The 17,014-nt window shown below is 35.4% G+C and overlaps 1 protein-coding gene and 1 pseudogene across 1 annotated transcript in view; both read left to right on the top strand.

Annotated features, from left to right (window-relative positions):
- Window positions 1–17,014, top strand: part of SPIRE1 (spire type actin nucleation factor 1) — a 208,912-nt gene that overhangs the window by 89,173 nt on the left and 102,725 nt on the right. The window contains exon 4 of the mRNA XM_028089379.2: window positions 11,656–11,781. Within this exon, the coding sequence (XP_027945180.2) occupies window positions 11,656–11,781 (126 nt within the window). The remainder of the gene's footprint in view (window positions 1–11,655; window positions 11,782–17,014) is intronic.
- LOC148162284 (pancreatic progenitor cell differentiation and proliferation factor pseudogene) lies at window positions 1,967–2,312 on the top strand (annotated as a pseudogene).

Raw genomic sequence — 17,014 nt, 5'->3', positions numbered from 1 at the left:
TTTTGCAAGCAAGAATTTACTTTTGTTGATATCTGAAATTAATGGTAAAGTTTTTCACTTAATAATTGATAGCTGCAGTGTAAATTTTCATAGCCCTTATATAAAATAATTTGACAGTATATTAAAATGTTTGAAACTGTTCACAATGTATAATAGCAAAGGCTAGGAACATCCTGATGTTCATTAATGGGGGAGTCTCTAAGTATCACTCCCCGCTAAAAGAATCCCAGGATTCCTTAGAGGAATGGCTAATTCCAGATCTAGGAATGCAATGTATAAAATAGGCCAGAACAACCTGTTATACCAGAAAACAGACTACTCAGGGTTACTAAATTGTATAAAAAGGACTCAGAAGCCAACTCAAAGAGGTTCCCATTGGTCAAAGATGGAAGAATTTGATCATTAGTAAGAATAATAGCTGCAGTGGATTAAAAAACATACCAAATATTCTGATTTCCATGAACACATAAATGATAGTAAAACTCTCATTGGTTACCTTTAGAGGCTGTTGTTAGGGAACCAGCTTATTTCAAGAATTGGCAAGTAAATGGAAAGCATATTCATCCTGCCTTTTCCATACGAACCAGCACCTTAGGGTAACCAATTAGTTTTGTACAAGTTTCTTTTTATAAAAGTATTCCAGCTAATACATGAAAATGGAATGATAGGAATTGCAAAATGGTAATATTCTATTTCCAAAGAAAGAATAGCAGTAATCATTGTGTCATCAAAAGAGACCAAAAGACTTTATGTGCCTCCTTGATGGGAGTTTACATCACTTAGGAAGTATTCTTGCCAAATAAGCAAACAAAAAAAACCCGATCTTCAATCTGGTCAAGGCTCCAGATCTAACTACCAATTTTCAGGAAATCCAGAGGATATAGAAACATTTTAAATAACACCATAAGGATGCAATCTGCAAAATCGAGATTGTGGGAAACTCTGTAGGACAAATCATGTAATTTCTTCAATAAATAAATTCAAGAAAAATGGAGGGAGAGAGAAGAAAAACTTAGATTAAAAGAAACTTGTTAGATAGCATCCAGTTGCAGCATGTGGACATTATACAGATTCCAGTTAAAAGAAATAAATTGTAAAAATGTGTGTACATATTTGAGGTAATCAGGAAAATTTGGCCTTTTATGTTATACTTGATGATACTAGAAATTACTCATATATTTTTGTAAAATTTGGGGGCACCTGGATGGAGTAGTTGGTTAGGTGTCAGACTCTTGGTTTTGGCTCAGGTCTGATCTCAAGGTCATGAGATGGAGCCCCAGTGCTAAGTGTGGAGTATGCTTGGGTCTCTCCCTCTGTCCCCTCCCCACTAAAATAAATAAATAAATCTTAAAATACATTTTTTTTTTATTTTTAAGTAATCTCTACACTGAAGGTGGGGCTGGAACTCACAACCCTGAGATCAAGAGTTGCATACTCCACTGACGAAGCCAGCCAGGCGCTGCAGAAATTACTCATATTTTTAATACGATAATAGTAGTTATTTTTTAAAGAACGTATGAAACTCAGCTATCTGGGATTTGCTACCCTGGTGGGTAGGGCTGAGCAGGTGAGGAAGTAGATTAAGATTGGCCATGAATGGATCATTTATTAAAGTTGGGTGATGGGTACATGCCAATTCATATAAGATTCACCTAGTTTTGTTTTGAAGTTTTTTCATATAAAAAATTAAAATATGTAAAAGTGTCCAGAATAATCCTTTGTGATAGTAATACCAATGATAGAAATTTCTCAAAGAGGTAAGTTTTTAGTAGCACGGCACCCCGATACAAGCGGATGCAACTGCACATGTGCACCCCATGTGTGTTTGGGTTATGGAGTGGCCTTTGGTGGTCTCCTCGGCAAATGGGCTTTGTGGCCTAGTGTCCCCATCCCCCCCACCTGTGATCCCATGCCGGGGCATGGAAGGGGTCGCTACCAAGTTTTCCACCAGCCCACAAGCGACACCATGGCAGCCAACCCCTCCAGTGGCTCTTGCTCATGGCCACCCATGACTATTACTGGCACCACCTGGGTTCCACTTCCAGTAACAGTTCCAGCAGAAGTGCAGACTGTCCTGTGGAAGGCATTCCTCACCACACAGGTCTCCCCAAGGCCAACCTGGTCACTGGTAGGCAAGCTTCTTTTCCCACAAGTCTACTCTCTCGTTCATGGCTACAGTGTTGGAGTCCCCAGAATCCTTGGACTCTTCCCAGGCCTCCAGCAGGACAATCACCTGTGATTTAGCTCTGGAAGCCATGAGGAAGCAGCCTGGTGGCCAGCCTGGCAAAGCCAACACTGGGCTCCAATCTTGAGTGGCCAACACCAGGCTTCAAAAGGCACTAGGCTCATCAGAACCCCACCCCTCCCCTCCCCTCCCATTAGACTAGGTAGGTTGCAGCAAGCAGAAGCAGTTGGGCTCTTTTATATCAATATAGCAAAACACCAAAAAAAGAAGTTGATAGAACCCCACTCTTTTATTATCCAAGCCACAAACTTTCCTGATACCTTGTAACTGTGTACCTTGCACCAAGTGGAAAAAAAACTCCAAGCAGCCAGTAAAAAAAAAAAAAAGAAAGAAAGAAAAAGAAAATTTTTAAATTGAGATATAATTGACATATTATGTTAGTTTTAGGTGTACAACTTAATGATTTGAAATATGTATATATTGTAAAATGATTTTCATAATAAGTCTAGTTAACATCCATCAGCATACATAGTTACACATTTTTTTTCCTGTGATGAGAACTTTTAAAATTTACTCTTTCAGCAACTTTCAAATGTACAATACAGTATTATTAACTATGGTCACTATGCTGTATATTACATCCTCAGGACTTATTTTATAATGGTAAGTTTGTGTCTTTTGACTTCCTTCACCCATATTGCCCATGCCCCCCACACACCCCTACCTCTGCCAACTACCTATCTGTTCTTTGTACAAAACAATTATTTGTTAAAGTTTTTACTTAAATTCCATTTAGTTAACATACATTGTAATATTAGTTTCAGGTGTACAGTATAGTGATTCAACACTTCCATACAACATCTGCTCATAACAACAAGTGCACTCCTTAATCCCCATTATCTATTTTCACCCATACCCCCACCCACCTAATCTGGTAACCATCAGTTTGTTCTCCATAGTTAAGAGTCTGTACAAAGAGATAACTTTTAAAAGAAGAAAATGTTACATGGATACATTGAAGATGTGTTTTGCAGCATTATTTACACTATTCTAAAATGAAATAAATGGCAAAGAAATGATTACCAACTAGATGGACTGTTACATAGTCTCTAAAATTATAATGCTCTGAGTTATTTAGCAATATGGAAAATTTCTGCTTTAAAATAGAAAAGAGACCATGAAGTTCTGCATATAGTGATATATGGATAAAGAATGAAAGAAACTGGTAATTTGAAATAGTATATTAGTGGTGTTGTGATTCAGGGTAAACCATTTAGCTTCAGAAATTCCATTCCTCTTATTGTTTACCATTTATATAATAAAGATTTTAAAATTTTAGTATATTAAGTATGTTATTGGCCATGAGTAGTCTTACAAGTTATGCTTTCAGTGTTAATTCATAATTTAAAACAAAATGTGGCATGTTTCTGCAAATATAAGCATAAAGTTTACACACAATAAGCCCTGCTTATAAAAAGCTAGCAGGTTTTTCGTTTGCCGTGTAATGTCAGAATTTGCATACAATTTTGAAAACTCCTCAGGGGAAAAGTTTAAGAAAAGAATAGTACTGTAGAATGTGATTTAAAATAGAAACAAGCTTTATGAATTTAATTTTATTATGCCAAACTAGGTTAGCCCAGTGCAGTTTGTCTTCATTTAAACAATGTACATGTATTACAAATAGCTGATACAGGGGTGCTTGGGTGGCACAGTTGGTTAAGAAACTGACTTTTGGTTTCAACTCAGGTCATGATCTGAGGGTCATGAGATGGAGCCCCAAGTTGGGCTCTGTGCTCAGGGGGGAATCTGCTAAAGTTTCTCTCTCCCTCTGGCCCTCCCTGCACTTACTCTTGCTCACATTCTCTCTCACTCTCTCAAATAAATAAATTTCTTAAAAAAAAACAAATAGCTGATACAGGATCAATCTATTATTTTCATTTATGTATGAAGGTGGCATAGGTTTAATGGAGCATATACAAGTGAAGGCAAAATGTTTGTTTGAGCTTGTCATTACTGAATTAAGATCCTGTGAATATGGGTTAGTTGGGTGAACAGTGTTCATCAGTCAAATTAGAAAGACTCCAAGGAAGGAAACTGCAGTTCTCTGTACTTCAGAATGTTGTGTTCCTTAAGTTTTGAAATTTGCTGGGAACATACTAATTTGTTTTTTCTGATTTAGGCAAAAATTTAGTAACTTTTTCTAACTATATGATGCTAAATTTAGTGAAGATGTTTTTTATACAGTTTTTTCTTTGTTTAGTTGTTGATTTCTTATGATAAATATATGATTACATTCATTGGGCAAAACATTTTAGTTATAGTTTAAAATGATATTTTACTTAGGTTTTGCAAATAAAATTCTAAGCTTTGTGAACTGAACATTTTTAAAAACATTTGTATTTCAACAGTTGACAATAAATTATGGGGAAATCCTGTAGTCTAATATTATCAACAAAGGACTGTAATGTGATAAATTCTAAACATTTGAGAAGATACCATTTTGATTATGCCATTTTCTTTTCTGGGATGATTGAGTTTACAAACATTGCAATTAAATGTTTCTAAGCAAATGGTGATGGATTGCTAAATGCTTTGGAATATAGAATTTAAGCAAAAACTCTATTCTCAGTTAATTGTTAGTCTGTATAGTATTTTGATACTAATTAGGGTAAAAAAATCGGTGGATAATATATAGAATTTCTGAGTTACTGGCATACATCTTTGATGTGATATCAAATAAAATTTTTTCATAGCACCTGGGTGGCTCAGTCAGTTAAGTGTCCAACTCTTGATCTCAGCTTAGGTCTTGATCTCAGGGTTGTGAGTTCAAGCTCCAAGCTGGGCATGGAGCCTACTTAAAAAATAAATAAAATTTTTTCTCCTAGTTGGTGCATTCAAAAATACAGATGCTAACTTATTTGACAAAAAAATGAAAATGTTTCAAAATGTTAGAAAGTATTGTAGGTTGTCTTTTTTTTCTAATCACATCTATCTAGACAAAGTTTGCAGATATTTTCAAGTTTTGTTGAAAATATATAACAAGGTCTTATGTGTTTAATGAAAACTTCAGAAAATTTATTTGGATTCTAGCAATAGTATTAATGATTCTATACAGGGAATCCAGATAATAGAGTTGTCAGATTGACTTTTAATTTATGTTCAAGATTCCAAGAGTCAGGATTGAAACTTTGAGCAGAAAACTGGAAAACATATAAAAAGAACCAAATGGAAATTTAGAACCAAAAAAATAAAGTAACTGAAATAAAAGTTTAGTGAATAGACTAGACAGAGCTGAAGAGAAAAAGAATGAAATGGAGTATCATCAGTAGAAAATACTGAAAATGAAGTATAGAGACACAAAAAGAATAGAGTACAGAATAAAGGGTCAGATACAGGGCACCTGGGTGGCTCAGTTGGTTAAGCGACTGCCTTCGGCTCAGGTCATGATCCTGGAGTCCCAGGATCGAGTCCCGCATCAGGCTCCCTGCTCGGTGAGGAGTCTACTTCTCCCTCTGACCCTCCCCCCTCTCATGTGCTCTCTCTCTCTCTCATTCTCTCTCTCAAATAAATAAATAAAATCTTTAAAAAAAAGAAATTAAAAAAAAGGGTCAGATACAAAGGCAGTACATTTAATTAAAATCCTAAAAGGAGGGCAAGGAAAAGGGAGGATGGAAGAAATATTTGAATACTAAGAATTAATACATATGAAGGTAATAACTGATGTAGTTAATACATATTAGTTAATACAAACTAGGAATTTTCCAAAACCATGGAAAATACTATGCCACCAATTCAAGAAGCCCCACAAATCAAGAGCATGTAAAATAATATGAAAATAACTTAGTTTCCTTGTAGTTAAACTGCCAAAAATCACAAACAGAAAATCTAAAATCTTAGAGGAAAAATTAGACTGCACTGACTTCTCAATAGAAACAGCAGAAGCTGGAAGACATAATGGAATGATATCTTCAAAGTTCTGAAATAGAACCTAAAATTCTTTCACCTAGGAAATATCTTTCAAGAATAAAGGTAAAATAGGGGCATCTGGGTGGCTCAGTCGGTTAAGCATCTGCCTTTGGCTCAGGTCTTGATCTCAGGGTCCTGGGGTTGAGCCCTGCATCGGGCTCCCGGCTCAGTGGGGAGTATGCTGCTCCATCTCCTGCTGCCCCCACCCCCTGATTGTGCTTTCTCTCTTGCATGCATTCTCTCTCTCTCAAATAAATATATTTTTTAAAAAGAATAGAAGTAAAATAGCTCTTTTTCTGGTTAACAGGTATCAGGAGTGGCCTAGAGTAGGAGTTGGGGAGTCATCAGCCTTTCGGTGGCATTTAAAATTAACCTTAAAAATTTATTTATAGAACAATGGCAGGTAGGTTAAGTAAGGGATAACATAGTCCATCCTCTCTTGAAATAAACTGAAATCTAACAACGTCAAATAAATTGTCTAAGGTCATATAACCTCGTGTTGATACATATGGGTCAGAACCCACTCCTGCTAATTGTTCCTCTTCCCCCATATTGTCCCCCCTTTTTTTTTGGTAACTGTAAAAGACGGTTTTGTTGTATGCTTACTGTATACCATGCTGTATGGTTAAATACTTGAAAAACATGACTTTCTTTAATATAAAAGTAATATACATTCATTCTAGAGTAGAGTGCATAAGAGCTTGGCTTAGATCTAGAGGTAGACTGCTTGGGTTCAACTCCAGTTCTGCCTAGCTGTGTGATTTGGGTAAATTACTCAGCTATTCTAAATCTCAGTTTCCATATCAGTTGGATTGTTGTAAGGATTAAATGAAATGATGCATTCAGGAAAAAAGAACAAAATAAATATCAAGCAGTTCATAGACACTGAAATAACCACTTGGATTATTTCTCCTCTGTGGGACTGTTTCTCCCTCTGTCTCAATGGAGACTTTGTGGAATTTTATTATTCTTTGTTAAGTTTTTAAAACATATTTTAAATTGTGGTAAAATACACATACAACTTATCATTTAAATTATTTTAAAGTGTACAATTTAGTGGCATTAAGTACATTCACAATATTGTTCAACCATAATCATTATCTAGTTCCAGAGCTTTTTTATCACCTCAAATGGAAACCCCATACTCATCACTTCTTATCCCTTGTTGTTCAGCCCCTGGCAACCACTAATCAGCTTTTTGACTTTGTGGATTTGTGTATTCTGGGAATTTCATATAAATGGAATCATACAATATATGACCTTTTGTGTCTGGCTGCTTTTAGCATAATGGTGTTAAGGTTCATCCATGTTATGGTATGTGTCAGTACTTTATTCCTTTTTATGAATGAGTAAGATTTCACTGTATGTATATACCACATTTTGTTTTTCCAAGTATTAGTTCAGAATATTTGAATTGTTTCCACCTTTGGCTACTATGAATAGTTGCTGGTATGAACATTGATACACAAGCTTTTGTTTGAACACTGGTTTTCTATTCTTTTTGATAAACAGTTGACCCTTGAACAATGCAGAGGTTAGGGACATTGACCCCCTGCACAGCCAAAAATTTGCATACCCAGCTTTTGATTCCCCAAAAACCTAACTGCTAAGGAAGCCAAGTGTTGACCAGAAGCCTTTCTGATAACATAAACAGTCAGTTAATACATAGTTTGTATGTTATATGTATTATTTACTGTATTCTTACAGTAAAGGAAGCTAGAAAAAGTGTTATTAAAAAAATCATATGGAAGAGAAAATACATTTACAAATACAGTACAGTATTGTACTGTATTTATATTTTAAAAATATGCACGTAAGTGTACCTTAGCAGTTCAAACCCATGTTGTTCAAGGTTAACTGTATCCTCCCTAAGGTGGAATTGCTGGATCACATGGTAACTTTTTGATAAATCAGCAAACTGTTTTTCTCAGTGGCTGTACCATTTTACATTTCTACTAGCAATACACAAGGGTTCCAATATCTCCACATTCTCATCAACATTTATTTTCCATTTTTGGTTTTTGTTTTTGTAGCCATCCTACTCGGTCTGAGTGGTATCTCATTGTGGTTTTGACTTGCATTTCTCTAATGACTAATGGTGTTGAGCATCTTTTTATGTGCTTTTTGGTCAGTTGTATATTTTCTTTGGAAAAATGTCAGTTTTTAAACTGAATTGTCTTTTTGTTGCGTTTAAGAGTTCTTTATAGAGCCATCTGGGTAGCTCAGTTAAGCATCTTGGTTTCAGCCCAGGTCATGATCTCAGGGTTGTAAGATGATGGAGCCCCATGTTGGGCTTGGCGCTGGGTGTGGAGCCTGCTTGGGATTCTCTCTCTCCCTCTCCCCTAGCCCCCACTTTCTCTCTTTCTCTCTCAAATAAATAATCTTTAAAAAAAAGTTCTTTATATATCCTGAATAGTAGACCCTTATCAGATATCTGATTTGCAAATATTTTTCCCATAATGTGGGCCTTTTAACTCTCTTGAAAATGTCCCTTGATGTACAAAAACTTTTAACTTTGATGAAGTCTAATTTATCCATTTTGTTGGTTATGCTTTGGTGTCATATCTAAAAAATCATTATCAAATCCATGAACAAGAAGGTTGATCCCTATGTTTTCAGAGTTTTATTTTTTGGGCTGTTATATTTAGGTCTCTGATCCATTTTGAGTTAATTTTTATATATATAGTGTGAGTTAGGGGTGAACTTCATTTTTCTACATGTGGATATCCAGTGTTCTTAGCATCATTTGTTGAAGAGATTGTTCTTTTCTCATTTCATGGTCTAGGCACTTTTGTCAAAAACTAATCAACCAAAGATATATGGGTTTATTTCTGAACTCTCAGTTCTATTTCATTGATTTATAGGTCTTTCCTTATATACCACATTGATTTGATTACAGTAACTTTATAGTAAGTTTTGAAATTCAACCTGTAAGTCTTCCAACTTTGTTCTTTTCAAGATTGTTTTGGCTGTTTGAGGCCCCTTGCAGCCCCTTGCAGCTCCATATGAATTTTAGGATCAGATTTTCTGTTTCTTCAAAAAAAAAAAATCGTTGATATTAGGGATTGCATTCAATGTCTAGATCACTTTGTGTAGTATTACCATTTTAGCAGTATTAAATCTTCCAACCCATGAATATGGGATGTCTTTCCATTTATTTGGGTCTTTCAGCAATGTTTTATAGTTTTCAGTATGTGTATCTTGTACCTCCTTGGTTAAATTTATTGCTTAATCGTTTTTTAATACTTTTATAAATGGAATTGCTTTCTTAATTTCTTTTTCTGATTATTCATTGGTATAGAAATACACCTTTTTGTGTGTGTTGATCATGTATCCCACAACTTTGCTGAAATTGCTTATTAGCTCTAAGAGTTTTTTGTAGATTCTTTTGGATTTTATATATGTATAGGATTATGTCCTATGCATTTAAAAAACATTTTTAGACCTAGTTATTACCTTTACACCAGTGTTTTTCAACTTGCAGGTCACAACCTAATAGTGGATCATGAAATCAATTCAATTTGTAAGTTTTGTTCTGTGAAATTGTTGTGTATAAAACATAGATTGTTTGCATGTATTGGAGTCCTTGTATAAAATATATTTCTTACCAGGAATTATAGTAAAAAAAAAAAATGAAACTCTTCGTAGTTGCTTTTCATTATCTTGGAAATGATAATTTTTTTAAAAGATTTTGTTTTTTTCCTTGAGAGAGAGAGCAAGACAGAGAGAGAGCATGAGCAGGGGGCAGAGGGAGAGGGAAAAGCAGACGCCTCACTGAGCAGGGAGTGGACACAGGGCTCGGTCCCAGCACCCCAAGATCATGACCTGAGCTGAAGGCAGATGCTTAACCAACTGAGCCATCCAGGTGCCCTTGTTTGTTTTGTTTCTTAAATTCCACATCTGAGTGAAGTCATATAGCATTTGTCTTTCTCTGGCCGACTTACTTTGCTTAGCATAATACTCTGTAGTTCCATCCATGTCATTATTAATGCAAGATCTCATTATTTTTATGGTTGAGTAATATTCCATTGTATAGCTTGTGAGATTTTTGCTTTTCATGCTTTCTGATAAATCATTTCTTAGCCTTGTTTTGGATACTGTGGAGAAAATTTCTTACTGAAACCCAAGATACTTGAGAAGAATATACTTTATTAAAGATAGTAATCTATCTAGTAAATTGCATATACTTATTACAAATGAAAACAAAAGCCATATTATGAAGGATAATATAATCTACAAAGATATCTTTTATTCTCCAATGGATAGAAATTACTAAAGTATAATAAAATATATATTTTCAGTAATTGAATTAATATGAAATTTCCTGAATATAGTAAAGAATTAAGGGTGAACTCACAGCTTTTTAAAGCAAATGAAGTACCTTAAAATATAACTATAATACATGGATACAAAATTACTACTTTACAAAAGTAAAATTATTCCCATGCACTAGGCTCATGATAGGGTGTCTTTCCAATCAAATAAATTAAATACTGTTTGATTTTTCTAAATTGTTGTGTATGATGCTAACTTGCATCTTTTACCCATGAACAGTTTTGGGGGTTATGGACTATGTACAGTAAAGGACATTGGGACTGGAGCTACCACCAGTGGAGTTATTCTGCCCTCTGCCCTCTTTGTTCCACTCTCTATTTACTGATGCAGCATCTTCCCAGTGGTCCACCTGTCATTCTGACAGGGGTTTTTTGAGATTTTATTTATTTATTTAAGAGAGAGAGAGAGAGAGAGAGAGAGAGCACTAGCAGGGGGAGAGGGGGAGGAGTAGAGGGAGAGGGAGAAGCATACTCCCCGCTGAGCAGGGAGCTTGACACAGGACTCAATCCCGGGACTCCAGGATCACGATTTGAGCCAAAGGCAGATGTTTAACCAACTGAGAGCCACCCAGGCGCCCCTTTTTTTTTACTGCATTACACAATTCAGCATGTATCGGGATGAGCCTGGGCTTTAGAATCCCATAAGTCTGTGTTTAATTCTCCTCCCTCCTGTCAGCTTTCTGATTGTGGACAAGTCACTTGAGTCCTCTTAGCCTCACTTTCCTTTGCTATAAAATGGAGATAATTCAGGGTTACGCTGAAGAATAAATGCTATTATGCTGTGTATATGACGTGTCAAATACAAGTGCCTGGCATGGTAAAAAAAAAATTATAGCTATTAAAACACCTGTGTTATGATTAATACTTAGTAAATGGTAGTTCCATTTCTGCTTGCAACCAAAACTTGTATAAATGTTCTATCATTTTCAAGTAGAAGCTAACGAATTCTACAAAGTTCATCTGTGCCATTGGGTGTTTGTTAGTAGAACATGTTTTCCATATAATTGTATAGATTTTACTGATGGTTTTGTGATACATTAGGTTTTAGATGATGGGAATTGCCTTGCTGTCTGTTATGAAAATATGAATATATGGGGTATGTCTGTTTTTAAGGTACCAAAACCCCAAAATAATAAATGAGCATTATTATTTTATTTTCCTCTTCTGTAGTTATGTGCTGCTCATCTTCCAGCTGAATCAGAGGCACCAAATCATTATCAGGCAGTATGTCGTGCACTGTTTGCAGAAACAATGGAACTACACACGTTTCTGACTAAAATTAAGAGTGCAAAGGAGGTAAGTACTACTGCTTTTATTTATTGGCATTGTGAAAGATTAACCTGAATTTTCAACACTGTCCAGCATAATATTTAAAATATTTATTACCATCCTTATCATGAGTGCTGAAAATAATTTAGGAAAGAATCAACTTAGGCAAAATTAAATATTTTTTTTTAAATTGCAGTATAGTTGACATATATACAATATAATGATTGAACAATTCTATACCTTACTCAGTGCTCACCCATCCTCCCACCCACATCCCCTCTGGCAATCATTAGTTTGTTCTCTCTAGTTAAGAATCTGTTTTTTTGTCTTTTTTTCCTTTGTTCATCTGTTTTGTTTCTTAAATTCTACGTAAGAATGAAATTATATGGTATTTGTCTTTCTCTGACTTATTTGGCTTAGCATTATGCCCTCTAGATCCATCCATGTTGTTGCAAATGGCAGGATCTCATTCTTTTGTATGGCTGAGTAATACTCCATTGTATATCTGTACCACATCATCTTTATCCACTCATCTGTCGATGGACACTTGGGCTACTTCCGTAATTTGGTTATTGTAAATATGCTCCAGTAAACATAGGGGTGCATATATCTTCTTGAATTGGGGCTTTCATATTTTGGGGGTTAATACCCAGTAGTGGAATTACTAGATCATATGGTAATTCTATTTTTAATTTTTTGAGGAACCTCCATACTGTCTTCCACAGTGGCTGCACCAGTTTGCATTCCCACCAACAGTGTAGAAGGATTTTTTCTCCATGTCCTTGCCAATGCTTGTTGTTTCCTGTGTTGTTAATTTTAACCATTCCGACAGGTGTGAGGTGATATCTCGTTGTGGGTTTGATTTGCATTTCCCTGATGATGAGTGATGGTGAGCATCTTTTCATGTGTCTCTTGGCCATCTGGATGTCTTCTTTGGAGAAATGTCTATTCGTGTCTTCTTTTATTATGATGATGATGATGATGATGATGTTAGTCCCCATACCGTACATCATTAGTTTTTGATGTAGTGTTCCATGATTCATTATTTTTGTATAACACCCAGTGTGCCATGCAATACGTGCCCTCCTTAATACCCATCACTGGGGCAACACATCCCCATACCCCTGTCCCCTCTAAAACCCTCAGTTTGTTTCTCAGAGTCCATAGTCTGTCATGGTTCATCTCTCCCTCCGATTCCCCACCCTTCATTTTTCCCTTCCTTCTCCTAATGTCCTCCATGCTATTCCTTATGTTCCACAAATAAGTGGAACCATATGATAATTGACTTTCTCTGCTTGACTTATTTCACTTCCATCCACGTCTTCTGCCCATTTTTAATTAGATTATTTGGGTTTTCTTTTCCATGTTGAGTTATATAAGTTGTTTTATATTTTGAATTCTCTTTATTGGATATGTCATTTGCAAATATCTTCTTCCATTTGTTAGGTTGTCTTTTAGTTTTGTTGATTGTTTCCTTTGCTCTGCAGAAGCTTTTTATTTTGATATAATCCCAATTATTTTTGCTCTTGTTTCTCTTGCCTCAAGAGACATATCCACAAAAATTTTGTTATGGCTGATGTCAGTGAAATTACTGCCTGTGCTTTCTTCTAGGATTTTTATGGTTTCAGGTCTCACATTTAGGTCTTTAATCCATTTTGAGTTTATTTATGTGTATGGTGAAAGACATTGGTCCAGTCTCATTCTTTTGCACACAGCTGTCCAGTTTCCCCAGTACCATTTGTTGAAGAGACTGTCTTTTTCCCATTGCATATTCTTGTCTCCTTTGTCAAAGATTAATTGACCACATAATCATGAGTTTATTTCTGGGTTTTCTATTCTGTTCTCTTCATCTATGTATTTTTATCAGTGTCTTCGCCAGTTCTGTACTGTTTTGATTACTTTAGCTTAATAGTATATCTTGATATTTGCAGTTGTAATATTTCCAGTTTTGTTCTTCTTTTTCAAGATTGCTTTGGCTATTGAAGGTCTTTTGTGGTTCCATATAAATTTTAGGATTATTTATTCTAATTCTGTGAAAAGTGCTGTTGGTATTTTGATAGAAATTGCATTAAATCTATAGATTGCTTTGGGTAATGTGGACATTTTAACAATATTTGTTCTTCCAGTCCATGAGCATGGAATATCTTTCTATTTGTTTGTGTTGTCTTCAGTTTCCTCATCAGGTTTCAGAGTACAGATCTTTCACCTTATTTGTTTATTCCTAGGTATCAATTTTGGTGCCATTGTATGTGGGATTGATTTTCTTTTCTTTTGGGGGGGGTTGTTTTCTTAATTTTTCTTTCTGCTGTTTCATTATTATTGTGTAGAAACACAGCAGATTTCTGTACATTGATTTTGTATCCTGTGGCGTTACTGAATTCATTTATCAGTTCTAGTAGTTTTGGGGTGGAATCTTTAGGGTTTTCTATGTATAGTGTCATATCATGTGCAAATAGTGAAAGTTTTTCTTCCTCCTTACCAATTTTGATGCCTTCTATTTCTTTTTCTTGTCAGATTGCTATGGCTAGGACTTCTAGGACTATGTTGAATGAAAGTGATGAGAGTGGACATGCTTGTGTTGTTCCTGATCTTAGAGAAAAAGCTCTTGGTTTTTCAGCATTGAGTATGATATTAGCTGTGGGTTTTTCATGTATGGCCTTTATTATGTTGAGTTATTTTCCCTCTAAACCTGCTTTGTTGAGGATTTTTTCATGAATGGATATTGTGCTTTGTTAGATACTTTTTCTGCATCTATTGAAATGATCATGTGGTTTTTATCCAAAACTTGCTGATGTGATGTATCATGTTGATTTATTTGTGAATATTGAACCACTTTTGCTTCCCAGGAATAAATCCCACTTGATCATGGTGAATGACTTTTTTTACTTTATTGTTGGGTTCTGTTTACTAGTATTTTGTTGAGGATTTTTGCATCTCTGTTCATCAGAGATATTGGCCTGTAGTTCTCTTTTTTTGTGGTGTCTTTATCTGGTTTTGGTATCAGGATAATGCTGGCCTCATAGAATGAATTTGGAAGCTTTCCTTCTATTTTTTTGGAATAGTTTGAGAAGAATAGATATTAACTCTTCTTTACGTGTTTGGTAGAATTTACCTGTGAAGCTGTCTGATCCTGGGCTTTTGTTTACTGGGAGTTTTTTGATAACTTACTCAATTTCATTGCTGGTAATTGATCTGTTCAAATTTTCTATGTCTTCCTAATTCAGTTTTGGGAAGTTGTATGTTTCTAGGAATTTATCCATTTCTTCTAGATTGTCCAATTTGTTGGCATATAATTTTTGATAATATTGTCTTATCCTTTGCATTTCTGTTTCACTTGTTATTTCTCCTCTTTCATTTCTGATTTTGTTTAAATTTGTTCTTAGTTTTTTAATCTGTTGTTTAAATGAAAGTGTGTGAATCCATGTTATAAAACAGATTTTTGTAAAGCTTCCTTACAAATGAGAAATAAAATGCCACTGAATTAGTTCAGTTTCCCATATGACTTGCTTTTCACCATCTTTCTGCCACTCTTTCCATTTTAAAAGATATAGTACCTTTTTCAGGAAGGAATATGGACTCAGGAAGGAGGCTACACATTTGATAATTTAACTATTTTATAATGGATTTGGATAAATATATAATGGAGGTGATTGGAATTAATATTCATATAGTTGACAATCTCATTTTAGCTATTTTCTTTCATTATTATTCATTATTGTCTGTGATTTAAACTGTTATGTGTAGAGTCCAAAGAGAATCACTCTAATTTATTTACAAGTTGAATCACCATATTGTACATCACACAGATGGTTGTGAAGATTCATGAGATCTATATAAAGCAGCACAGCATCTGTCATGCAGTAAGAGCTCAGTACATGATAGGTGATGGGTATAATTTCTTTTATGACTAAAGTACAGAGTTTCTCTGAAGTACTAGTTTAAAACTTCTGATGACACAGAGTTTGGGGAGGGATACAGTGCAATGTGTAAGAGTGGAAGGAAAATATTAACCCATATTAGCCTAATAAGACTAATTATCTCCTGTAGTAAGTGACAGATGTGTCATCCAGATCACCCTTAATAAATCACCTTAAATAGGGCGCCTGGGTGGCTCAGTTGGTTAAGCAACTGCCTTCGGCTCAGGTCATGATCCTGGAGTCCCGGGATCGAGTCCGACATCGGGCTCCCTGCTCAGCGGGGAGTCTGCTTCTCCCTCTGACCCTCTTCCCTCTCGTGTTCTCTATCTCTCATTCTCTCTCTCTCTCAAATAAATAAATAAAATCTTTAAAAAAAATAAATAAATCACCTTAAATAAATCCATTTTATATGTATGAATAAGAGCTCTAAGCATTCTTTTCTGTCCTAGCCTGGATACTGTTCATAGTCTGCCTTTTTGTTATAAGCCAATGAAAAACTATGCTTTTTTTTTTTTTTAGGATTTTATAGAGTTAGACCAAGAGAAAAAGTCTTCAAAGGGTGGAAAAGGGTGAACTATGTGTTATTTGAAGAATAATTACAGGGGTGCCTGGGTGGCTCAGTCATTAAGCGTCTGCCTTTGGCTCAGGTCATGATCCCAGGGTCCTGGGATCGAGCCCCTCATCGGGCTCCCTGCTCTGCAGGAAGCCTGCTTCTCCCTCTTCTACTCCCCCTGCTTGTGTTCCCTCTCTCGCTGTGTCTCTCTCTGTCAAATAAATAAATAAATAAAATCTTAAAAAAAAAAAGAATTATAAATACATCATGGGGACTAGCTTGTCCTCTTGGACAGAACCAGATTAAATGCTTCAGAGTAAACATCCAAAAGTACATCTTCAATTAAGGTTTAGTAAATAGTAGAAAAGATTACTTTTTAAGCTTATAATTGTCTTCCCCAGCTTGTTAAGTTTGAGATTGCTTTCTCCAGAGAAACAAGCGTTATTTTTAGGATGTAAATATAGTCCTGTGGGGTTAATAGAGTAAACTAAATGCACCGCTGAAGTCCTTTCAACACACACATTCTCAGGAACCATTTCTGAGCTTAAAGAATTGTATTGATAAGTATTTTTTCCTACTCTATTCCAGTAAGCTAAAAAAAAAATTTTTTTTTGCTCTTGATTAGAACTTTGTCAAACATGTTCCAAGAAAGAAATTTAAATGTTTTCAAAGTTTATTTGAATAAAAATCTCACAAGCAGAGTAAAACAACAGTGGCTGGTGGCTGTGTGGCAGTGCCCACAGAGACTGGCCCGGCGCTTACTGAGGCTGGGGCCCCTGAGGCGGTTCCA

Source organism: Eumetopias jubatus, unplaced genomic scaffold (genome assembly GCF_037043125.1).
Source record: "Eumetopias jubatus isolate StellerSeaLion01/CBP00866 unplaced genomic scaffold, mEumJub1_p1.0 scaffold_16, whole genome shotgun sequence".
Classification (NCBI taxonomy): domain Eukaryota; kingdom Metazoa; phylum Chordata; class Mammalia; order Carnivora; family Otariidae; genus Eumetopias; species Eumetopias jubatus.
Note: the sequence above shows the minus strand (reverse complement) of the source record. Positions and strands in the feature narration are given on the sequence as shown.